At 33.5% G+C, this 24847-nt stretch overlaps 3 protein-coding genes and 1 pseudogene across 3 annotated transcripts; 1 reads left to right on the top strand and 3 right to left on the bottom strand.

Annotated features, from left to right (window-relative positions):
• Positions 1–72: 72 nt before the first annotated feature.
• LOC122608968 lies at positions 73–3658 on the bottom strand (annotated as a pseudogene).
• Positions 2477–5053, bottom strand: LOC122608967 (cell division cycle 20.2, cofactor of APC complex-like; the record flags this gene model as incomplete). The annotated part of the gene is made up of 4 exons (XM_043782034.1): positions 2477–2725; positions 3673–3874; positions 3978–4514; positions 4778–5053. Coding segments are annotated over 3 exons (954 nt in total), but the record flags the coding sequence as incomplete, so codon positions are not given.
• Positions 5054–14163: 9110 nt separating this feature from the next.
• LOC122607369 (biotin carboxyl carrier protein of acetyl-CoA carboxylase 1, chloroplastic-like) lies at positions 14164–19145 on the top strand. The gene is made up of 7 exons (XM_043780330.1): positions 14164–14406; positions 16213–16266; positions 16347–16486; positions 17452–17770; positions 18217–18288; positions 18670–18735; positions 18847–19145. The coding sequence occupies exons 1-7, from the start codon at positions 14284–14286 to the stop codon at positions 18883–18885; spliced, it is 813 nt and encodes a 270-aa protein (XP_043636265.1). The 5' UTR covers positions 14164–14283; the 3' UTR covers positions 18886–19145.
• Positions 19146–19472: 327 nt separating this feature from the next.
• Positions 19473–23221, bottom strand: LOC122607964 (protein Asterix). The gene is made up of 3 exons (XM_043781048.1): positions 22998–23221; positions 20399–20499; positions 19473–19797 (listed from the first exon to the last, which is right to left on the bottom strand). Exons 1-3 carry the CDS (start codon positions 23136–23138, stop codon positions 19734–19736), a joined length of 306 nt encoding a protein of 101 aa, XP_043636983.1. The 5' UTR covers positions 23139–23221; the 3' UTR covers positions 19473–19733.
• Between the last annotated feature and the right edge of the window lie 1626 nt (positions 23222–24847).

The following is a 24847-nucleotide window of genomic DNA, read 5'->3' as shown; positions in this document are numbered from 1 at the left end:
TAAGACACCCGATAAAAATCAGTAATGAAGTAGACTGGTTAGGATGTTATAAAAAAAATGATTTGGAGTTAAAAGCCTAGTTTACTCAATATAATTTTGACCTATTTCGGTTTATTTAAGATAATAAATTTACTCGATTTACCTGTCCATTCTCATTTTAGCTAAAAATATTATTTGACCCTTTTTGGGATTAAAATGCCCAGCCCTGAATTTAACCCAGTCTATAAGCAAATGGGTCAAAGTTCCAATCTTTAGATATAGTACTCTCTACAAAATCGAACTTCACCTTTGTAACTTATGTAATATTGTTGCCAGGTGAGCAGGCTCTAGTTGCTTTTTGGCGATATTTTCTGGTAGATCAAATACTGGTCCCTGAACCTGATTAAAAAAGATAAATGTCAGGAAAAATAGATCTCTTGTGAAAGAAAATTAGTCTAAATACAAAAAAAAGGATCTCTTCCGCAATTATATGTAGTATTCCAAGTTCATCAGCAATTGCATAAACATCAGACAAGAATCCAGTAACGGTTCTAGCTGAGATGAACCCTCTTGATAAAGTGGGATCCCTGGTCAGTAGCACATAGTCCATCCCTGTAATGCAACCATTCATAATTAACCCCACATAATGAACGAAGAAAACAAATATAATGATAGAGATATATACACATACAGACACTCTCCAAACTAGAGGAAGTAATTTCGACCCAATACCTACAAATGGGATTATAACTTAGCTACGCTATATCTTTAACTGGTCAAACAAATTGGTCAACAGCTAAAAGGTTGCCCAAAGTGCACGATTAATCCATAAAACCTCGTAAACAATTTATTCAGAAGATTATCTAATTATTGAAGTAATATAGACTTTGACATACTAGTTATTAGGAAAAAGAAAATGGTCTTCATATAGGGTGTTTCAGGTCAATCTGAGTATCTGACTATCCCCACTTCTACATATAACAAAAATTATTGTTTGCACTCATTACCAAAACCATCATTTTTCCACCTCTAATCCTAATAAATTCAAATAGTCTCATGCAAATATAAAAGATAAGCAAAAAAGGTAACGTAACTCACCTGCTCATGCGTGATAAGCGAACGGGATGATGGAGGCTTTGAGAAACCACTCAATTGTGCAAGGGAAGCAGCAAGTGCACTTGCACCCTGTTTTTTTCATAAAGCTTTTCTGTGGTTGGAGTGAAGAACCCCACAGACGCACGATGAACACCAGCAAGTGTGGCAACAACTTGCTGAGCCAAAGACTCCAAAACATCTTTTACAGCTGGAGGACTTGAACACTCAAATTTGCATCCCGCATTACGCTCAAGAGATCTAATTGTTCTCCTCAATATTTGTAAACATCAGAATAACTCTACCTTCCTATCCTGCACGCCTTGTTCTACCAGATCGGTGAGCAAAAAGGTCTAGGGATCTTTCAGGAGTTCATAGTGGATAACATAAGGAAAAAAAAAAACAGTACATGTCACCAATGTTGTACAAGTCAACGGATTGCTCAGACTCAGAGGACTGGGGAGTAAAGTTTGTGCAACTCGGACTACATAATCAGTCAACGGGTTAAACTCGGGTCAAAGTCAGAATATTCCGTGATTTCCGTCAATTCAGGTAAACTTGGGTCAAACTCAGGGTCAGGTAAAGATGGTCAACTTTTTTAAAAAAAAATTAATAGAAAATTAGGTTTGAACTTTGAAGTATTTATGTTTATGTTTCTAAACCATTAAGTTTGAACTTTGAAGTATTATCTTTATGTTTTAATTTTAATTACGTTTGAATTTTCTAGTCCATTTCTAAGTTTCAATTACATATAACACCAGGAATTTTTATTTCTATATCAATCCGAATACTCCCAGAGTTGCCAAAAACTTCTGATTCAGACTCCGGCCGAGTCGAGTCCCGGCCGCGAGTTACCCCTACATTACATGTCACGATTGCATCCAGAAAGCTCAGTAAGGAGTTGTATGGATCTGTGATTTGAAAGTAATTATATGATATTCAAGAATCAGAAATTTAGATGTTTACAATATTTTAATTACTGAAAATAAAGATGTTCTTTTTTATGAAAAATGATATATGAAAGGGGTATGAAACTCTTTTAAAAAAAAGGCTAAAAGATGGCAAAGAGGAAATCTTATATTACTTTTAGATAATCAGGTCTGTTGCAGCTAGTATGGAACTGATTATCTTACCCCTTAGAATCAGACAATCAGGTAATCAAGTCCAAAACACAAACACACTCTAAATAATCTACCAAGGAAAAAATCATTATGATAAAACATTACTGGAACTTACTAAATCAACGTTGGGTGTATCAAGCCCCCAAAAAGCAACATTAGTAGCAACAAGAGCAGTAAATTTCCTTGTCTGAATCCATTCAATGTTCTTTCTCTATAATGTTGAGATATATCACCAGGTAATGCCTCAGAAGTAACACTATTAGTCGACGCCAAAGAGACCTCATCAGCATCCTATTTTCTTTGAGTAAAAAAAAATGTCTTTTCAACCTTTGCATACACCTATAATCACCAACAGGTAATAATAATAAGCATTCCACTCACTAACCATAACAAGCTCTGACCTCACATAAAAGAGATGCTATAAGTACATCTCATGCCGTGACAAGATCACCAAGTACTTGCTTCGAGGTTTGTATTGTTGGAATAGCATATAGCTTGATACCCTCTGCTAGCTTTTCATCTTGATCTCCAACCTTTCAAGGTCAAGAAAACAACTTTTATGACTAGTGTATAAAGAAAATAGAAGATGAATGAATAGAAGGTATAAAATATAGTTTATAAAAGAAATTGAACATGGGTGTAGAGTAAGTTGAAAAAGAAAAAAAAAAGAAAAAGAAGGAATATAACTTACCAAACAAGTCACCACAAAGATGAATAAAACCAAACTATCTTATGTACAGCATCCAAATTCTAGTTTTAAGCAAAACTAACTCATGGAACTTAATTGATATATTGCCAATAACATCTATACCCGTCTCCATAATTTTTTCTAAAAAAGAAATATCACGTTCGTGTTCAGTTTGAAAAGTGAGTCTCATTAGATTCTTTGAGATGAGAAGTTAATGCATAAGCCTTCTAACATTTCTAAATGTTCCAAAAATATGATTAAGTTTTCGTCTCAACAAAATCTGAAGAAATTAGTATTTGTATACACGAAAGTATGAAACATAATATAGTCAACCACTCAAGATAAATTTATATACACAACTTTAGGTTAGAACTTCTATTAAAACTTAAAAAGGTAAAAGAAACTACTTCCGTTTGTGTATCATTTAACACATGTATACTACCTCATGACTTAAAATTTATTAAGTTAATGTTTAATCAAAGAAAACTTGTTAAACTGCATAAAAAAGAGCAACTTTTAGTACTACAAATCAGTTAAAACAATGTTTCATTATCCAACAATATCCACACCAACAGATATATATATATATATATACACACACACACACACACAAACAAACAAACAAAAATGGTACAAAAATTGACAGTTACTAAGCCACAACATGAAAATGGTCTGAAGTTTAAAGTCTGATTAACATAACAGATAAGGTTAAATGGCAAGTTATCATCAAATTCAACTTCAAGACACAAACTTTATCCACTATTCCAATAATATCCATAAGTTGATACTTACTGTCAACTATGTACTCCACATGTGCAACTGCCTCAGAACTCACCTGAACTGTATTCGTTAACTAACGCATACGGTTAAGGTGAGCAAATGGTTCGGGGGACGCTTTAGGTGCAGCTTTAGCAGCCACCTCAGGGATCCCAAAAACGTTCCATAATCTCAATGTCTCGTCTGCAGCAGATGCAACTGTACATCCATCTGGACTCTGCAAACAAAAATCATTATTATCATTAGAGACCAATCACCAATGTTTAAACTATAATCAAACTTAACAAAAAAAGAAAATGTTAAATGATTTTTGACAATACCTGTGCCATGAAAAGAACTCTTGAAGTATGGCCAGTAAGCTCAGCCATCTTAACCGTTGACGGGTACTTCCACAGAGTCAACTGGTTCTGTGCAAACCCAAGTGCACCCACTTGTGACCCTATGTCAACAGAGTTCAAGCAGGCACCATTGCTTGTGTTGTAAAATTTGATACACCCCTCACTACCTCCGGAAGCCAAACGATTATCTTGAAACGGGCACCAAGCAAGGGCTCTCACTGCTGCAAGGTGATCCACGCACCTGTGAAGATATTGAGTTGGGGCATTCCTAGAAGCCATGGATCTGTCCCAAATGTGAAGAAGACTGTCATTTCCACCACTGGCTAAGTGCTGACCAGAGGCTGACCACTTTAAGCCACAAATTTCTTGGTGGTGGCCAGAGTAGGCTTCCACTATGGGTGATCTGACTCTAATATCATTGTTTACAATCCGGGAGTCCATTCCTCCTGTAGTGAGAATGCGGTTGTTCCAGTCCAATGCACCAACCCGCGATTGATGACCACCTCTGATGGTTCGCAACTGTTTCAAATCAAAAGAGTCAATTAGTATTCAAAACTAGAGTTGGCGAAAGAGACAGGGTTGGGCAGATTAAGAAACGGGTTAATTAAGCAAAACAATTTTCTTGAACAATCTTCTTATTATGCATCCCATACTGACCCGTCAAGGCGTCAACATATTCAGCCCCTTCTATTTAACTTCCCTAAATGGCTCAGAAAAACCCAAAACCACCCAAGTTCAGAACTTGTATAAAATAAAATAAATCATATATATAAGATACATACCAATTTGTTAGCAGCCAAGTCCCAAATCTGGACATCAGCGTTGTCTAGACCAACTGAAAGGTGACGTCCATCAGGTGCCCATCTGACACTAGTCACTGGGACACTCTCATCATCTACAGTCACAAGTTCTAATGTATTACCATCTGTAGCATCCCGCAGATACACTATTGATCCAAGAGCAATCGCAAGAACATTGCTGCTTCCCCAATCCAAAAGATTCAAGCAAAAATCATCCACAAGATCTGGAGCTTCCAATGTTCTTTCTGGGGTCTGTAATCAATCAACAAAAAAAACCTGCATATTAGGTATCTGATCATGAAACGATAACAAGGGGTGATTAAAAACAACACAGATAATAATGGATGGATCCTGTGAATAAACCACATTCTAAAACTTGGCACACGTAAATTTTAAAATCAAGCCACAAACTTTAAATCTATCCTTGCGGAAGGTGAGCCGTCACCATGTTCCTTATCCTTGCCTCCCGTTAAACAGTATTTTGCATAATCCCAATCAATATAGCCGATCGATTCGGTATGAATCTATCCAACTACAGAAAACAAACAAACAAACCATATTTATTTAGTAACAAACTAAACCCAATAAATAATATAAAAAAACTATACACACAAGAAAAAAACACAAACAAACAAACCAAGAAACCATAAATATATATACAACAAACAAAACACCAATATAGTAAAACTACACACAAGAAAAAAAAACACACAATTTATTGACAATTTGCAAGAAATAATATATTTTAGAAAAAACCCTTAAAAATCTGAGGAGAAGGAGAAAGAAAAGAGGAAATACATTTTCGCGACATTTTGATGGAATCCGATACCGATTCGTATATATCCGATTCATTTTTGAGTTTCAGAATGATAAAAATCGTGGATCTAATTATTATTAACAGAAAGTATTATTGTTACAGTATACTAGAAGGCGGTGTGATAGCGACGGCGGTGACGGATGGTGGTAACGTGCGGCGCTAGCGGCGGCGGTGACAGTGGTAGCGGCGGAGATAGAGTAGATTATTGATGTAATGCGGTTTTGATTGATATAATGTATTTGCTTTTAATATATATATGTATAATATATAGATACAGATAATTTTGATGAACCCTAAAATTTTTGGGAAGAAGATACCAGAAAGTTATACCCCTAAAATTGACATAAAAGGCGATATATATACATATGGATGAGATAACAGCCTTCACTCTTTAGTCCTTTTTCTTCTGACATGTTCCACTTTGAACCCTGATCTTTAATCTTTTCTTTTAGCTTTAACCATCTTACAAAACTTTAATATTTTAACCACATAAATTATTATTTTATTTATATAAATTTACACTATCTATGAAAATAGATCATTCTTTTTTTTTAAAAAACTTTCTACTTTTGAAAAATCAAAAATACCTATCTCTTTTATACACTAATTTAAACATCTCCATCTAATATACTTATAATATCCTTATTGAAACAATTACAATATAGATGTATTAACAATTATAATAATTACACTATCACCTTTAGCATCAATTATTCCTTACAATTACTATCATCGTCGCCTCCACCGCCGTCCCACTGTCATCCCCACTACCACCCCATCACCGCCACCACCTCCGCCATCACTACCTCTACCGCCGCATTGTGCAGCATAAATCTAATTATTATGAATCTATATCTGTATTATTTTATAAAAGGTAGATTTATGCTCGCGTTAACTACACTTTATGTTTATAACATTTTTAAAATAAGATAATTTATGAATATATGTAAGTTTGAATGTAAAAAAGTATAGATAAAATAAAATGAAAAGAATAAAATCCAAAACATTGAACTATATATTATTTTCATTTTGTAATACTTTTGCTAGACAAAATCTGTTTATATTTTTTGATCAACTTTTGTTGCTTATTATCAATTTAAGATATTTTTTTATTCAACCTGAGATATTTTGAGATATAATTGTCCGTACTTTAAACTAGACATGGTAATTACAAACCAAATCATTAAAAAAAAGAAAAAAAAATGTTACTAAAAATTATAAATCACTTTAAATTAGATTAATTTTTTAGAAATTCCTAAATGTTTTATAGACTTCATTTCATTCGCATAAAATAATTATAGTTTTTCATATTAAAAACTCACTCTTATCTTTTATGATAAGTACATAACTATTTAATGCAAATCGATTAAAAAAAATTAAAAAATATACCATATCTCGAAAATTTCCTATATATCAATTAAAACCCGTGCGTGAGTATTTGTGCCATCTCACAAGGGGGTTTTATTTTAATCTTTTGATGGGCCTCATCTTTTCTATTCGTTTTTCTTTTCCTTTTTTGCTTTCCAAAACACAAAGTCCATCATGCTCACAATAGTTACCGGTACAAATCCAAAAGCATAACTTACAACACACATAAACATGCACCAAAAACGTAGGTAAAATACCGGGAACAACCAACGTTTTCTCTGATTGTCTATCAACAACTTCAATTTGTGCATCTTCTTAAGCAAGATATAAAAATTCTTTATCATATCAGTAACAAACATTATCGAAAAACAACAGTACAACACCGATAACAAACACCACAGCTACAAATTCTTCGGTATAAAAAAATGAAAATGGTTTTTTATATAATAAAAGAAATGAGAAATATGTAACATGGGAGAAAAACTTACTCTCCTTTTTCTGGCCAATCTCGAAATCTCCACATCTCGATGATTCGATGGCAACGTTATCATCTTTAGCAAATAAATAGACTAAAATGTTATGAAATCTGATATATTGTTGAATATATGCCATGAAATACTATTTGCAAATTGTTATGCATGTCACAGAAAAGAAAAATGGAGAATAACGTGAAGATGGAAGGGTAATTGATACAAGGAAGAAAGAAACCCAGGTAATGACTAATAAAATGGTGGGTGGAGGAGTATAGTGGACAGGTGGTAAATGTAGGCATGTAGCTTATTGAACAAGTGACACAAGTCACAGCTCACAAATCTTTAATTGCTTTCTTAATCTATAATATATATTATTATTTTATTTTATATACTTATATTAAAAAAGAGTAAGTTTTTGATGGGCTAATGATTTGGGCTAATTCAATGGTGTCAAACTTTATATACTTGTATGAATACTTTATGGGCCAGGACATACGCTTTACCATTTTCTTAGAATAACATAACATTCTCAAAATATGAGCTTAAAAATGTACATACATATAATTACATAAAACGTCTGCTTATAATGTTCCTTCTTTACTATTATATCAGCGTCCGCGGCGAAGCGCGGGTTAAAAACTAGTTAAATTTAAAATCAACCATAAGTAGAAATATATTTTTTTTACCACTACACGTGACTACATGTAATGATGTAAGTCAAACATGTTTTGTCATCATTCACAACCTTCATCATTTATCCATATGGATTTTTTACACAAAAACATTGCATAAAGTGTTTTGGAATTTTGGTGCGTATGGTGACTCTGATTCTGTGAAGTGGCCGGTGTAGTTTAGTTTACCCACCATTGTTGTTTATACAACTTAAGTATTTTTATCTTACTTAAAATGTTGCATTTGCAGATTAGAACTTTGATGTTGTACTGAACATTATTAAAGATAAAGGACTAAAGCTGTAGAAAGGAAAGAAGGAGAAGACTGAAGGACTAGATGTATCATTCCTAGTTTACAAAGGACCTGCTATGAAATTCTTTGTTCTACATATATGCAGTCTTGTCTATCTTGGGATCTCAACATTCCCTGCATTTTCTGACCGTTGTCATTCAAACGTCTCTTTTCAATGTAATCGTTTATCATTCTGGTTTATCTTTTTAGGGTTTGTTCAAAAACTAATTTTGTAATCACTATACTTTTATTATTAATCAAATCCCATATGACTATCTCAATCTTTTGCTTTCTTGTTATTGAATCATCTAAGTTTATATTACGTATCTATATTAAATTCAATTAAGCTTACATGGTATCAGAGCCAGGTTGGCTTATATCTTGATTAGACTTGGGTTTGTTCAATTGATTTTACTGATATTTTTTTTATTTTATTTATTTTTCTAGGGTTTATCCCGATTTGGGGATCTCTCTTTTTAGGGCAGATTTCGAATCGATTGATTACTGTTTCTCTATCAACACACCTTCTCTTTCTAGGCTGTGAGTGTTGATAGATTGATTCTTCCTCATCTACCTTTGTGTGGGCCTCCTCTTCTTTAAGGGTTTGTAGGCTTGCTTTTGTGTAGATCCATTGATTCTTTTAACTGATTAGATCTTTTTAGATCATATTAGTTTCTTGAATCCTTATAGCTGGTTTAGATTTAGATATTCCTTGTATATCTATTTCTTTAACCTTAAATCTTGGACCCTTACTGGTTTATATCAAATGGAATTACTGTTGGAAATCCCACTGTGAGTTTCTTTACCTACCTTCTCTGTAGCAAATTGCTTTGTGTTTAGAGTGCTCTAGACACAGAGAGTTTGGCCTATAGGGTTGGATCCCTTTACTTTCCTTGCTGCTCTCTTTGCTTAATTTACTTGTTTGTGTGTCCTCTTTATGAATATATGCTTTATGATGTCTTCTGCTGCTATTTGTGTGTTTACTTGATTTATTAGTTATCTTAATATTCTATGCTAACCTTTTCTTTGGTAGAAGAGAGAATCTCAAGTAATACCTGTTCAGACACTTTGGTGTTCTGGAATCTGGCCTCTTGCTTGTTGGTTCTTTAGGTTGTGTGTTTTGTTCTTTCTTTTATCTGTCTTTGTTCTCTGGTTGTTGCTTAAATGGCTGATATGAATCCCTTTGAACCTGATAATGTGTTTGCTACTTTAATAAGTAAGCTTGACTTTAGAGATGAATTGTATTTACATGCTAGTGACACTACTGGAACACCATTAATCAGTCTTAAACTTAAAGGTACTGAGAATTATAGAGTGTGGGCTTGTGCTATGGAACTTGCTCTTGAAACCAAAAATAAAATGGGATTTATCAATGGTAATTGTGAAAGATCTGTTGACAATGAAATTCTTGCTAAGCAATGGGATAGGTGCAATTTTATAGTGTTATCTTGGATCTTAAGTTCTGTTTCTGAGGAATTATATCCTGGACAAATTTTTTCTAAAAATGCTAAAACTGTTTGGGAAGAACTAAAAGAAACTTATGACAAAGTTGATGGATCAATTACTTTTAACCTTCATCATAGAATTAACTCTTTGTGTCAAAATGGGACTTCTGTGTCAGAATATTACCACAAATTAAACTCTCTTTGGAAACAATTTGATTCTCTTTTGAAGTTACCTACATGTACTTGTAATGCTGCCAAAGATTTTCAAGAACACCAACAACTTTTAAATTTAATGCAATTCCTAATGGGTCTTGATGAAATCTATTTACCTGATAGAAGTAACATTTTACTCAGAGATCCTCTTCCCAGTGTCAAGACAACCTTTGCTATCATATCTAGAGAAGAGTCTCACAGGGGTGGTCATATGTCTGAAACTGTTTTGAAACCTAACAACACTGCTTTTTTGGCTAAAAACTTTGATAATGGAAGAAAACCTTTTGGAACTAGAAATTTTAATCATAGAAATTCTGAAAATAACAAAAATTTTGAGTATAACAAAGTTTTTGACAAATAGGAGAAATCCTAACACCACTATCAAATGTGATAAGTGCCATAAAATTGGACACACCATTGAAAGATGCTTTGAAATTGTTGGTTATCCACCTGGGTATGGAGAGGTGTACCCTGCAAGAAGAAACTCCTCTTATTCTCCTCAACATCTGTTTAAACCTATGAATAGTCATAATGCTTTGGTCAATGATGTTTCTAGTTCTCAATCTTCTAGCACTGGTTTATCCAAGGGTGTTGGTTCTTTTTGTCTTGGACCTGGTCCCAGTTCTGGATCAGAGTCTAATCCTAACATATCTCTTACTTCTGATCAATATGCCAAACTCATGTCTATCTTGAATGATAAGTCTCCTTCCAAAGGTGTTTATTCCAACATGGTAGGTACTATTTTTAACTCAAATCACTTCTTTAATTCCAACTTTACTAGATTTTTCTGCTCAAATGTAAGTTTAAAAGATAATAAACCTTCAAATGGCTGGATTGTGGATTCTAGTGTTAATTCTAACATGACATGTAATGATGATACTTTGTTTAATGTTTATGACATATCTGGTCTGGGTCTCACTGTGGGACACCCAAATGGGACTCAGGCTAGAATTCTCAAGATTGGTGATCTTAGACTCACTGAAAACATTGTTCTGTTTGGTGTTCTATTTGTTCCTGAATACTGTGTCGACTTGCTATCTGTTCATAGTTTAACTAGAGACAGCAAAGCTTTCATAGGTTTTGATCAATATAAGTGTGTTATACAGGATTTACAAACCAAGAAAGTGATTGGGAGTGGTAATCAAAAGGATGGTTTATACATCTTTAATGAAATAAAAGGTAGGACTGTTGTTAACAATCATGTGAATTTTCAATGCCACTTGTCTACACAAGTTTGGCATAACAAATTAGGTCACCCCTCTGATCCTGTTCTTGCTACCCTAAAAGAGATACTGAACTTGGATAATGTCACTACCACTCCTTGTGAAATTTGTCACAAGGCTAAACAAACTAGGGATCCCTTTCCTTTAAGTGTGCATGAGACTAATTCTCTTGGAGAATTGGTTCATCTTGACCTTTGGGGATCCTACAAGGTCCAAAGTAGAGAAGGTTATAGATACTTTCTCACTATTGTGGATGACTACACTAGGGCTGTTTGAGTGTACTTACTTAAAACCAAAGATGAAACTTATGACAATTTCATTAGCTTTCACAATCTGTTGAGAAACCAGTTTAAAAGGAATGTCAAAATAATAAGAAGTGACAATGGAAGTGAGTTCATTAACTAAAGAATGAACTCATTTCTTGATAAAAATGGCATTATCCATCAAACATCTATTCCTTACACACCTCAACAGAATGGGATTGTTGAGAGGAAACATAGGCACTTGCTAAATGTAGCAAGGGCCCTTATGTTTCAAGGAGGTTGCCTCTGTATTTATGGTCTGAGTGTGTTCTAACTGCTACCTACTTGATTAACAGGTCACCCTCTTTTGTTCTCTCTGGAAAGTCACCTTATGAGCTAATTTATAATAATGAACCAAATCTCTCCTACCTTAGGGCTTTTGGTTGTCTCTGTTTTTCAACTATTCTCAATAATCATGATAAGTTTGCTAGTAGATCTCAAAGGTGTATTCTTATTGGATACTCCAATGAGAAGAAAGGCTATAAACTTTTCAGTTTGGATAATAAGAGCATTTTGTTCTCTAGGGATGTCAAATTCTATGACAATATTTTTCCTTTAAAGATGTTGAATTAATCTCATAACCCTACTTCAAATAATCAAAATAAAACTTCTCCAAATAAGTTTAACTTTGTTTTTGAAAATGAGAAGCCAACAGTCCAAGAACCCAATGATGAAGGGAGATTAAACCATCATGAGGATGAGGGCAGGGTAACTTGTTCCTCTGGCAGTATTGATGCATCTGCCAGGAACCATGAGTCCATTGCAACATCTGATGATGACAATATCATACCTGAGGGTAATAATGAAACTAATTCTGATAACAATGCTCATAGGGTTGACAATCCTCCTACCCTTAGAAGGTCTAATAGGACTACTAAGACTCCTAAACATTTTGGTGATTATGTGCTAAGTAAAAAAACTAGACATAGTATCTCTAACTTTGTGTGCTACTCTAGACTCAATTCTGAAGTTTCTTGTTTTATCTCTAATCTTAACAAGCACCATGAGCCTAACTCTTATGAGGAGGCTGCTAGAGATCCCTTATGGGTTGATGCCATGAATAAGGAAATTGAGGCATTGTATAAGAACAATACTTGGGTTCTCACTGATCTTCCTCATAAGAGGAGGCCCATTGGGTGCAAATGGGTCTATAAGATCAAATACAAATCCAATGGTGAAATAGATAGGTACAAGACTAGACTTGTTGCCAAGGGCTATAGCCAAAAGTTTGGCATTGACTTTGATGAAACTTTCTCCCCTGTTGTGAAAATGGTGACCATTAGATGTTTGATTTCTATAGCTGTGAAAAATAGATGGCCTATTTATCAAATGGACATTAACAATGCCTTTCTATATGGTGATCTTGATGAGGATGTGTATATGACACCTCCTCCTGGCTATCATTCTCCTTCTGATCCCAAGGTTTGTAAGCTCATTAAATCTCTGTATGGCCTAAAGCAGGCTCCTAGGAAGTGGAATGAAAAGTTGAATTCTGCTTTAGTTGAGCTTGGTTTTGTACAAAGCAAAAGTGATTATTCACTTTACACTAAAACTGTTGAAAATGTCTTTATTGCTTTATTGGTCTATGTTGATGATATTGTGATCACTGGGAACTCCTTGGAAGAAATTAATCACTGTAAATCCTTCTTAAACTCTAAATTCTCTATAAAGGACTTTGGAAAGTTGAGATACTTTCTTGGAATTGAAATAATAGATGTTAAAGAAGGTATTTGCATGTCTCAAAGAAAATATGCTTTGGATCTAATTGATGAGTTTGGATTACTTGGGTGTAAGCCTGCTCCCACTCCCATGGAACTCAATCATGTTCCTCAGGATTCTGTTCACAATGACAAACCTTTAGAGAACATTTGTGGTTATCAAAAACTTGTTGGGAAGTTAATCTACTTAATTCTCACCAGGCCTGACATTGCTTATGCTGTGCATATATTGAGTCAATTTATGCATAATCCTTTTAACTCTCACTTAAGGCTTGCTATGAGAGTTCTTAGATGTCTCAAGGGCTCTCCTGGTAAGGGTATTCTCTTTAAAGAGGATACCACTCTTACTCTCTCTGCCTCTGTTGATTCTGATTGGGCCAAGAAGATAACCACTAGAAAGAGCACCACTGGGTTCAATCTCTTTCTTGGTGGTTCTCTCATCTCTTGAAAAAGTAAAAAGCAAGCCACCATTTCTAGGTCATTTGCAGAGGCTGAATACAGAGCCTTGGCCTCTATGACTTGTGAAATCATTTGGGTACTTAAAATTCTTGAAGAAAGGACCTGCTATGAAATTCTTTGTTCTACATATATGCGGTCTTGTCTATCTTGGGATCTCAACATTCCTTGCATTTTCTGACCGTTGTCATTCAAACGTCTCTTTTCAATGTAATCATTTATCATTCTCGTTTATCGTTTTAGGGTTTGTTCAAAAATTAATTTTGTAATCACTATACTTATATTATTAATTAAATTATTATTAATCAAATCCCTCAATTTTTTGTTTTCTTGTTATCGAATCATGTAAGTTATATTAGGTATCTATATTAAATTCAATTAAATTCAATTAAGTTTACAACCATCTTTCTTTCCACACTGAGAATTCCATCATTTCTACTTTTCAATTTTAAATCATCATCAATAACAATATTAATAATCCTTACAACATTTTCCCTAAATTAAATTCTCATGGCATCATCTTGTTTTTCTGTTCCTTGTCCTAAGAACCTCAATCCCATCAACACAAACACCTCACATTTAAAATCCACTTCGTGTTTGCTTTCTGGGTCTTCTTCTCTTAGAATTATTCAGGTATATTTTTAATAATATTTTTTTCTTTATATTACTTGTAGCTATTATTATGGTTTTTAATTACATTCTTGATCCTTTTGTAGTTGACTTTTAAGGGTAATGTTTGATATATTTAGATATGATTGAATTGAGTATGTTTTTAATAGGGAAAAATGCCAAGAAATGTGACATAAAATACAAAGTTTGACAAACTTGTGATAGCTCCCCAAAATGTTGTCAAGCCTAATTTTTACAAAATAAGTTATTGGCTTGTATTTTAGGATCCGAGCCAATTCGATACGTTAGTGTATAAGTGGTAATCCATGTACATGTCCACGTTCTCAACCGGGCCTTCGTGGCAGTTCATGACATTGCCACTACCTAAGTGGCGCTCTACTTAGGCGTCTTTTGATCCATTACCTTATAAAATCTTGAACTTCAGGGTGCAAAGTTGGATTTTTGGGACTGAGACCCACATTTTAAAATTCTGTAGTTTATCTTATCTTTTTTGGAAATTTTCGCTTCTCTTTTCAAGTGTAGATGCTAGTGTTCAAGGTTTTGTGAGGAAAAATGGACTTTATTCTACAATATCTTGTTTTATTTTGGACTCAATGAGGACAGATATGATTTGATTTTAGCTCCGGCTGTGTTGTCATGTAACTTGCTTCATTAAATCCATGTATTTGGTTGTAAATTAAATCACCATATTTGATTTGACAAGACAAAAGGATGATGACAAGGGAAATTGGCAATATTACAGAACAGTATAAATAGTCATTTTAGGATATCAATAGTTTACGCATACACCGATCAATGCTAATTGGCTGGAAGTTTTCTGGGATTCGTTGGTCAAAAAAAGTTGTATAGATGTATGGCGGGATATGCATATGATATTTTTGCTCAGTCTAATGTAACAAATTAAGATTCAGTGTCCTCAAGTTATACCATTTCTTTCTTTTCCTCCTGTCTGCAGTTCTGCATTTACTTCTAGAAGTAAACTATGGAAACATGAGTTACATATATTAATGATAACTTTTTCCTCGTATAACGTGATTTGCGAGGTTTTATGTAAGAAAAACACACTTGACTTTGGATTCACTTCCTTTTTAACTATTTTTGGCTTTGCATGACTAAACGGACCCATTCATAAGTAAATGAGTTGAAATACATCCTCCAATAGAAACTGATTTTGGTAACTTTGGTTGGTGATTAGATCAGTCTTTATCTTTCTATCATGGCTATTCTTTGTATCTTCTATGATGATGGAACGGAACCACCATGTGAAGGGCATACTTAAAAACTAAACGGACACTACTTTGTCGATTGTTTTGAGATATCCTAAATATTATGAGCTATCATGAGACCTAATGCTAATGAAAAGCTTTGGGTGATAAGTATTGGGAAACGATTAGAAACAAGAACTTTTAAGTACTGGTTAAAGCAGGTCTGGTTATGGTGGGTTGGGTTGACCAAAATCAAAATGTGACTTCATAAATAAAATGGATAATTTACAAATTAACTGTGATTGCAAATCCAATATTATTGCAATATTAGTCTAATTTCTTGAATAAAGCAGTTTGGAAGTTTGGTGCCTTAAAATTACACTTCTGGTGACCTTTAAGTTTTAACACATTTGAACCGTTGAACCCATTCATAAAATTTGTTTAAATGCCACCTTTGAATATGCTCTTACTGTGCCGGAAAACGCTTCTTAGATTTGTAACTCCATAAAAGAAATTCGTCTTTGTATGAAGTCTTACGTCAACTCATATGAGAACTGAAAAGTAGCCCTATATATACTTGCTAACTTTTCAAGCCATCTTTTAGGCAACTAAGAGGAACCAGAATGGTGTTATGAAAGTTTCTGCTCAGCTTAATGAGGTACGCGACATACTATTACAAAATGCATAAAATCAAATCTTATTATTTTTTTACTTGTTTCATCAATCTTTTCTCTTTAGATTTTTAATGGAAAATCATCAAATGCTGCACTATCATCAGAGAAGTCTGGTGAATCAAGCAAAGTATCTTCTTCTAAGACCACAGTTCCTGATATTACATCCTTATCAGCATTTATGAACCAAGTAGCAGGGCTTGTTAAGTATGTCAATATGTTTCTTCTTTTGCATCTTGACTACTTATTTTATTCTACAAGAAATAGCTATTTCGTCTACATCCTTTTGGACATCCCTAACTAACCTATGGGGAAACTTGTTCGCAAATGAACCAAATCATGATTATGGGAGTGTAAACATGCAAAAAATAAGATCATGAGAATTCCATGGTTTAGTCAAGCAGTGATGTCCATGCCCACACTTGCAAGTAAATTTTGTTGACATGGATTAGGTCCTTACAGCTACTCTCGAGTAGATGTGGCAAAGTTGTAGGGCTTGGGTTGTTTGGGTAACGATAGCCGGTTTTCAGGAAATTATCAAGCATTTTGGATAAACTTTGGGGCTCTGGGCGACTTTTAAACCATTTAACCATTTTCATTTTTAGCTAATTTCTTAAAATAACAACTTTGACCCATTAGAGTAAAAGTACAAAAAACATAATGGGTTGAAATTGCCACATTTCAACCAGAGAGGTGTTTTTGCAACTACAGAAACGAGCTGAATATATCCGGAAGTGCCCCTATTATTTCCTCAGGCACTCACATGTATCGTGGCTGAATGAAATCAGGTTTAACATGAAACTCCACAACCATTGGGCCTTGATCCGAGTGGTATCTGTGATGACCCATCAACTATTAGTGTCATGGTGGACATTCGTTAATATGTGTAGATTTATCTCTGCTTATTAAAAAAACATGAGTAGCTCAGCGATTTATAATTCATGGTTATGTAACTGTCTCTTTGAATTTAAATATTAGATGAAAATCCATTTATAACTATCTTTTCAAATCTCTTTTTACTTTTTTTGCGTTAGCCTCTGAAATGTGTCAAGTGACATGGGATAACAAACTAAAGTTTCCAAGGATTGACAGATACTTTTAATATCAGTATAAAGTCAATTGCTTTAAGTTATTCAGGGGGTAATCAGTGTTATTATTATCTTCTCTTTAAGGCTCGTGGATTCAAGAGACATAATTCAGCTGCAGCTAAAACAAGATGATTGTGAGGTCCATATAAGAAAAAAGGAAGATTTGCCCCTGCCTCCTGCACCTCCTATGATGATGATGCAATCTTCACATCCCCAGGCTATGTTTCAGTCTCAACCACCCCCACCACAGGCTGCTCCTACTTCTTCACCACTGGCTTCTTCTGCATCAGCACCAGCATCACCTCCCCTTGCAAAGCCAAAGTTCTCACTTCCGCCTCTGAAATCCCCCATGGCTGGAACATTCTACCGTGCTCCCGCACCAGGAGCTCCGTCATTTGTCAAGGTAACAGTTGAGCATGCATTCACCTGGTTTTCATACTCGCAAGATTAACCCTGCCAATCTGGAGATATTGATGGGTGGGTTGGGTAACTTGTCACACTGAGTTTGGTTAGAAACATATCAGTTTCTAGACAAAGTGGGCTGGGTTTTGTTAAAAGTTAATTGATCAACTATTATTTTTATTATACTGATTAAATCTTTGAATACGACAGTTTAGGAGCTTGCAGTATAAGTAGTGCTTTGACGCCTTTTGGCGCGTTTTAACCAATCCCCTTTTATCTACATTATTAGTATTTGACTCAGTTTACTATGTTGAAATTTTCACCTCAACACTCTTATCAACTGCATAATTTACTTTGCTACTCTCTACTCTTGAGTCATTTGTTCTTTTACTTGGAAGTGATATGTATGTGGGTTGCTCCTGAATATAATTTATTCATGTTTACCAGGTTGGAGACAAGGTTCAGAAAGGTCAAGTAGTATGCATTATTGAGGCAATGAAGTTGATGAATGAGATTGAGGTAACTCGCTTTCTTCCACAATTCGGCGTATTTCTAACATCCAAAATTGAGTATCCTCATAACTGGAAAACTATGATTGATCACAAATAGTGTGACTTTGCCCCATAGAGTTAACATACATGTTTGAATAGTTTAGTCAAAGGTCTGAATGTCCTAAAATCAGGAAAGAATAGCAAGGACCATGGTCCACATAAACAAATCTGAAATTTGAAATCTAGGTGTGTCCTGTAAAATGTAATAGATATCTCTGAATAATTGTCATGGAAACTGAAAGGCCAGATTGGTTGGTTATCTTAGCTTGTGACTTGTCACTCTTACCATCCAATGTCTCTGAGAAGGAAGCATTATGTATGTGTTAATAATAATTTGTTATTCTGTTAGGCTGATCAATCTGGAACAATTGTTGATATAATTGCCGAAGATGGGAAACCAGTTAGCTTGGATACGGTACCTCAATATTTCTGTTTCTTTACACACACATCACACACGAACACATGTATACACCCTTGGCGAAGGTTAAGTTCTAAGTTGTACTGAAAACACCATTGTTATTTGCAGCCTCTACTTATTATTGAGCCACGAGGAGGAACATTTTGAAGTTGTGATAAGTGCATAGGTAATAGTCAAGTAGCAAAGTGAAGTTAGAATTCCCTTCCTTTTTAGCTCTCTATTTTGGTGGTTTTGCTAGTTGCTGTATGTCATTTATGCAACAAATTGGTTTTGTTCGGCTTGTCTGGAGTAATACATATATTATATATAATATTAAGATGCATTCAAGCAATTGCATTGTTTACGCATGTGTTTAGGGAGTTCTTACTTCTCTGGAAATGAAAATTTGTCTTAATTTGTAAGTTGTATTCCCATGTGTTTACTATTGTGTTCATTGTATCTAATCTGCCTCCGGTTAAAACCTGAACCATTGGTACCAGGGTTCAAGTACCGTATGAAATATAGAAAATTTGTTAGTGTTTACATGAACTTTAAACTTTTATATTGATGTTTTTAAGGTGGTTAAAAGTCAAAGTAATGAGAAATGTGTATTTAATGTATACATTTATGTAATTATAAGTTTTAAGTTTGCTTTGGTAAAATACTTAATGAATAGATAGATTGTTTAACTTTGATAAACCTGTTCATTTAATTTTCTGAGATAACCTTTTTGTTAAGATTTCAAGGAAATAATGTAATTACAAACATAGACCATTATATAAGAACAAGAAGAATGGTAATGTCATAATTTAAGAGGTATTTTTAAACACCAAAATGACAACGATTCATTCTTACTAGTCAGAGAAAAAGCAAAACAAACTTCCACTTCATATGAAAGGGGGGCCTATGCAATTACAAATAACCGGATAAAACCGAGTCAAACATAGTCTCCGCTCCTACTTGAGCCTTACAAACGGAAGAACCCTTAAATGACTAGATGTAAACCGAGTCAAATCTTAAGTCTTCACTGCTCCTCGAGCAGGGCTCATGTAATTTGTCACCATTCCCATAACAGCAAACCTGAAACATAATATGGCATCTTAGAACAAAACAGAAAAGTGGTGTTAACCATTATCTTGTAACTATTGAACATGTCAATTTACTGGATTTGTATCTCTATTAGAAACAACTCATTTTCCAAATTCAGATTGTTTTTAATTTACAAATAGTTCAATTAAATGTGAATTCTCTGTAAATGATTTAAAGCCAGAATTCTAATGGAAGGGATTTTTTCAATAATAATAATAATAATAATAATGATGATAATAATAATAATAATAATAATAATAATAATAATAATAATAATAATAATAATAATAATAATAATAATAATAATAATATAATAATAATATAATAATAATAATAATAAAGAAAAACAAAAAGCTATTGTCAAGTTTCAAAAGACGGTGGTAAACGGGAACTGACATATATGTTTATGCCAATAATTTGGAAGATAATAAAACTCGGTTTCAGTTAATTAAGATCTAGATATCTAGACTACACATAAAATTAAGTTAAAACTATTTCATGTTAAAGCAAAGTTTGCAACTTGGTGCCTATATAGCTATATGGAAATTCGAGGGACAGATAGCTCATCACGTTCCATGTTAAAGAAACTTACATAAATCCCGTGGAGATCTGTTTTAAATCAGTCTCTATATTCTTCATGTTAGCAAGTGATTGTGCACAGAAGATGAGAGCAAGCCATGAACCAAGCTTATACTGCAAATATGCAAAAAAAAAAAAAAAATTAATATAAAAAATTCTTCAGACAATTACAAGCCACTATTTTAAAAAAAAATGAAACTCGCGAATTTGACTACTCGGAAGTAGGGAATGAGATACTTGAAAAAGTAAACAACATTTAAACTCATAACACAATTCAAATACAGTAGGATGTAATTCAGATAAGACTTTCAACACTAGAATGAGGCCCAGTCGCCCACCAACAAATACATAACAGAAAAATTGCGGTTTTCACCATGTTTCTGCATTTCAAATAAAATGATAAGCAAGTTTCGTGTGCTTGAATATTGATGGTCATGTACATGGCAGATAATATAGATAGTCCGCTTTGACACAGCACATAGATCAAATCAATAGCTGAATAGTGTGGCCCGAAAAGGGGTGTCACATCAAAATGCTAGAAAGCCATTAATGCAAAAATTATGCCTAATACATGGCGAAGTCATAGCAGTTACAAGATTCATAACAGTTAGAAGTTTTGATTGTAACAGTTACTATATTACTTTTCAAGATTTAAAGTCATATGGAAGCAGCCTCTCTACCCTCGCCTTCAGGTAAACTGGTAAAGATATGACTGTCTACATCTCACCTTCCCCATGCCCCTCCCTGGCGGCATTGGCTATCGTTGTCGTATAAATACACTACTGTTAAGTGCGTTTTAGCTTATCTTACGGGAGGAAGAACAAACATATTTTTTTAAGTCAAAGAAATGCTACTTATTTTGAGCACAAGTTTTAAACCATTAGTATTTAAAACATGAACTCCTAAACAAGGATGGAGCCAGGAAACTAGCTTAGTGGGTCAAAAAAAAAAGAAGACAGCAACACTTGATAAAACACAAACGAAATGATACCCATAAACTACGTCACGAGGATACATGAAGCAGCAAAATGATAGAATCAGAGTAGTGATAGAAGTTCAAATGCTACATAACTTTACACCTCTAAACAGCTTTGTCCAGGTAAAAAAAGACAAAAAATATAAAAAGAAGGAAACATCACACATGGATAATTGTCATATAGCATAAATTGGCCGGACATGTCCGACATTAATCCTTCACTAATAAACAAGTGTTTTATGTTAACTAAAAAAATTTATAAAAAAAAAAAAAAAAAAAAAACTTGAATATATAGCAAGTTTCGTAGCTTACGGCTTTTTTTCATTATTATCAAAGCCTTATACTCCGTATATGACTAGAAAAAGGTCACAATTATAGATCTAAAATCAAGATATATATATTTTATCTTCACTTTAGTGAGTTCAAAGCAAACATTTTCATTGGTCAATATAGAATGTTAGTAAATAAATCTATTTCACTCAGGAAATACATGAGATTTTCCCTGTTCAGGCAAGAAGGCAACTCTTCGACTAGCCAGGATAATATCCCCATGACCTGTGCTGGATGCAACACACGAATGGCCCACTCTGAAACTAAGCCGACAACCACTTATAGGCCTCATCCAAAAATACTATAAAGCTCTTAACAAAAATCAACTCATTTAAATTCCAACTACATCAAATTACTAAGCTCAAAACTGCTGAAAATATGACTCCAAAGTGCTCAATGTGAAAAGCAAGTCTGACCAGCTTTTCTCATAACATTAAATTCCTCAATTGTTTTTCTTGTTTGGTTAAATGTATATTGATTCTTAGCTCAGTCCACGTAAATTTTATAAACCCGAACTTTTGGTTTTTGTTGAAAAAGGGACAAAAAATTTTGCTTTTGTTGTTCCTTGCGTTAAAAAATTAATACGTCAATGACCACTTTAACAAAATTTGCCATCGGAAGAAAAATTGTAGTTTGTAATTTCGTTATCATGGTCACTCAAATTACTAGATGAACTCGTGACCATTTTCAAACATTTTTGCAGGCCAACCCCATAATGTTTACCTAATAAGGTTCGAACCTATATATCATATTTTCAAACCCTCACAAATTCCATAGTTCCACTATACTTTTTTTACCTTATCTAGATAATAACTAGTAAAATCCAGCATTTATAAAATAGATACCAAACTACAAACATAACATCAAATATTTAATAATAATAAATTTTAATTCAAGAGTTCCCTAACATACACTAGTTTTTTTTTTTTTTTTTTTAAATTTTAAATTTTACTTTTTTGCTACCTCAATCTTAAGATGGCCTCTACGGAATACCGGCCAGTCGGCATACATCAAATTTTCCACACGACTATCTTGAACAGGAAACCTTCTTAGGTTAACCGCTTTAAAGCATAGCATAATCATAATCATTTTATTTAATGAGTGTATCTAATAATGACATACAAATTTTCTGATAATTAACACTTATATATATATATATAATAATGACATACAAATTACTACTGAATTTAGTTTCTCCAAATCTATCTAGAAATCAACATAAATACATAATACACATTTACATACACACACACACACACACACACACACATATAAGGTATGAAGATAATATAGGAATATTACTTACACGAAACATAACGCCAGCGACACCGCAGATGATGGCGATAAAACCGGAATAATCAATGGGGACATTATCAGGATGAACAGGTTTTGGCTTGTATGGCTTCGCCGTCGATGGCTGACGTGGATCGCTTCCCGAAGACGACATCGTTTTGTTTATTATTATCAGATCTCTTTTTCCTTTCTTCTTCTCTTCTTTCAATTAGGTTTGATAGATTGATAGAATTTTTTGTTTTTTTATACTGTATTTTCGAGTTTTTATTAAAGTAAAAGAAATGACAAGATTGGATAGGGGAAGAAAGGATAGAAAATTACATAAAAAGAGACATTCTCGAGTTGACAGAAAAGAAAAGAAAGTTGATAGTTGAATGTATTCTTGAGTTAGAAGGAAAGGAAAAGAAAAGGTAAAAAGATACAATTTTACATTTATAGCCTTGTAGTAATTTAAATCTTTATATAAGTTTGAGGGGTATAATAATAATTTAACCATTTTTCCTTGCAAATCTTGCCAAAAGTGGCAAGAAAGTTTTGGGATCAAAACACTTTATTTTTCCTTTTCTTTCCCTTCCTTTTCTTTTAAAACAAAAACTCAAGAATATAAAAACTAATATTTTTTTACCCTTTCTTTTTTTATCTCCTCAAAATAAAACTCAAGAATGAAGCCTTATGGAATTCATCGTCGTTAATGTTGATCGAAGAATGGAAACCCCCTAAGGTTTAGTGTTATTACAAATATATCCCTTTGCTTAAGTTTTTTCTTTTGGATACTCTTCAATTTAAATTCATTTATAAAAAATCCTTATCATTTAGATATTTAGAAGAAATGCATTCAGGGGCCTAACATAGATAAAACTTAAGGTAAGTTTGGTTCACATAATGTTTTGGAAGGAATTAAAATCTGTCTAGATAATTAGGGGGTGTTTGGTTCGTGGAATTCTTAGGAATTCCTAGGAATTGGAATTCGAATTCCTTTCATTTAACATATTTGGTTGAGAAGTATAATGGAATTGGAATTAGAAACATTCCACCAAATTCTTTAAATCAGGAAATGTGAAATTCCTTTAATATGTCGATGGAATCTCAAAACTTTCCATTGGAATTCATAAAAAGCCTAAAAAAAAACCTACCTTTTTTTTCTTTTTAGACGCTATGGTTGGCTCTTCTTCATCTTCATCTAAAAACCCTTCTTCCTCATAGTTGCTCTTCAAGATCTTCCTCCATAAAAGTCAGATCTACAATTTTCGGTTTCCCTCACAAAGATATTTCTCTGTTTTCCTTTTTATCTTCACAAATCCTCTTTTATATCTTTTTATTTTATCTTTTTTCTTCTGGTGAAAATCTACAATTTGTGTTCATGCATCTTTGATTTGGTTTTTTTCCTTTTTTATTATAATGGAATTTCTTAGTTAGGGTTTATTTATATGTTAATACCATCAAATATATATATATATACTGAAACCTTTGGCTGTTTTGAAAAAATGTAAAGAAATAATATGTCTTCGGCTAGCTCCATAACTTGTTGCTTTGATATTCTTTTCAAGATTATAAATGAATTCACACTTACTAGAATATAGGATTCATAGAAAGAGTATAAAAAATGGCCTTTATATCCATTTATATTAACAAGAAGCATATGTTTTGTTTTTTTCTCTTGAATTGGAGCAGTGGTATATGAAATAAGTCGTTGGTTTTATACGAAATTTTTATGGACAGTAAATGACTCGGCTTAGTTTAACAGCCCAAAAACATGGAGAAGAAAAACATTGATGTTATCTTGGTGGAACCAAGTAAATATAGTTATCTGCTGGTTTATTATATGTCTTTACATGTTGGTTATCGAATACCAAATGGATAAAC

The sequence above is a fragment of the Erigeron canadensis genome, chromosome 7, assembly GCF_010389155.1.
Source record: "Erigeron canadensis isolate Cc75 chromosome 7, C_canadensis_v1, whole genome shotgun sequence".
Taxonomy (NCBI): domain Eukaryota; kingdom Viridiplantae; phylum Streptophyta; class Magnoliopsida; order Asterales; family Asteraceae; genus Erigeron; species Erigeron canadensis.
Note: the sequence above shows the minus strand (reverse complement) of the source record. Positions and strands in the feature narration are given on the sequence as shown.

Excerpts from the sequence above, each read along its gene's own strand:
- LOC122607369 (XM_043780330.1), top strand. The coding sequence starts at position 14,284 with ATGGCATCATCTTGTTTTTCTGTTCCTTGTCCTAAGAACCTCAATCCC. Across the intron at positions 16,267-16,346 it reads TTTCTGCTCAGCTTAATGAG|ATTTTTAATGGAAAATCATC; the intron begins GTACGCGACATA and ends TTTTCTCTTTAG. Across the intron at positions 16,487-17,451 it reads CAAGTAGCAGGGCTTGTTAA|GCTCGTGGATTCAAGAGACA; the intron begins GTATGTCAATAT and ends CTTCTCTTTAAG.
- LOC122607964 (XM_043781048.1), bottom strand. The coding sequence starts at position 23,138 with ATGTCGTCTTCGGGAAGCGATCCACGTCAGCCATCGACGGCGAAGCCA. Across the intron at positions 20,500-22,997 it reads TCGCTGGCGTTATGTTTCGT|TATAAGCTTGGTTCATGGCT; the intron begins GTAAGTAATATT and ends GCATATTTGCAG. Across the intron at positions 19,798-20,398 it reads CAGATCTCCACGGGATTTAT|GTTTGCTGTTATGGGAATGG; the intron begins GTAAGTTTCTTT and ends ATTATGTTTCAG.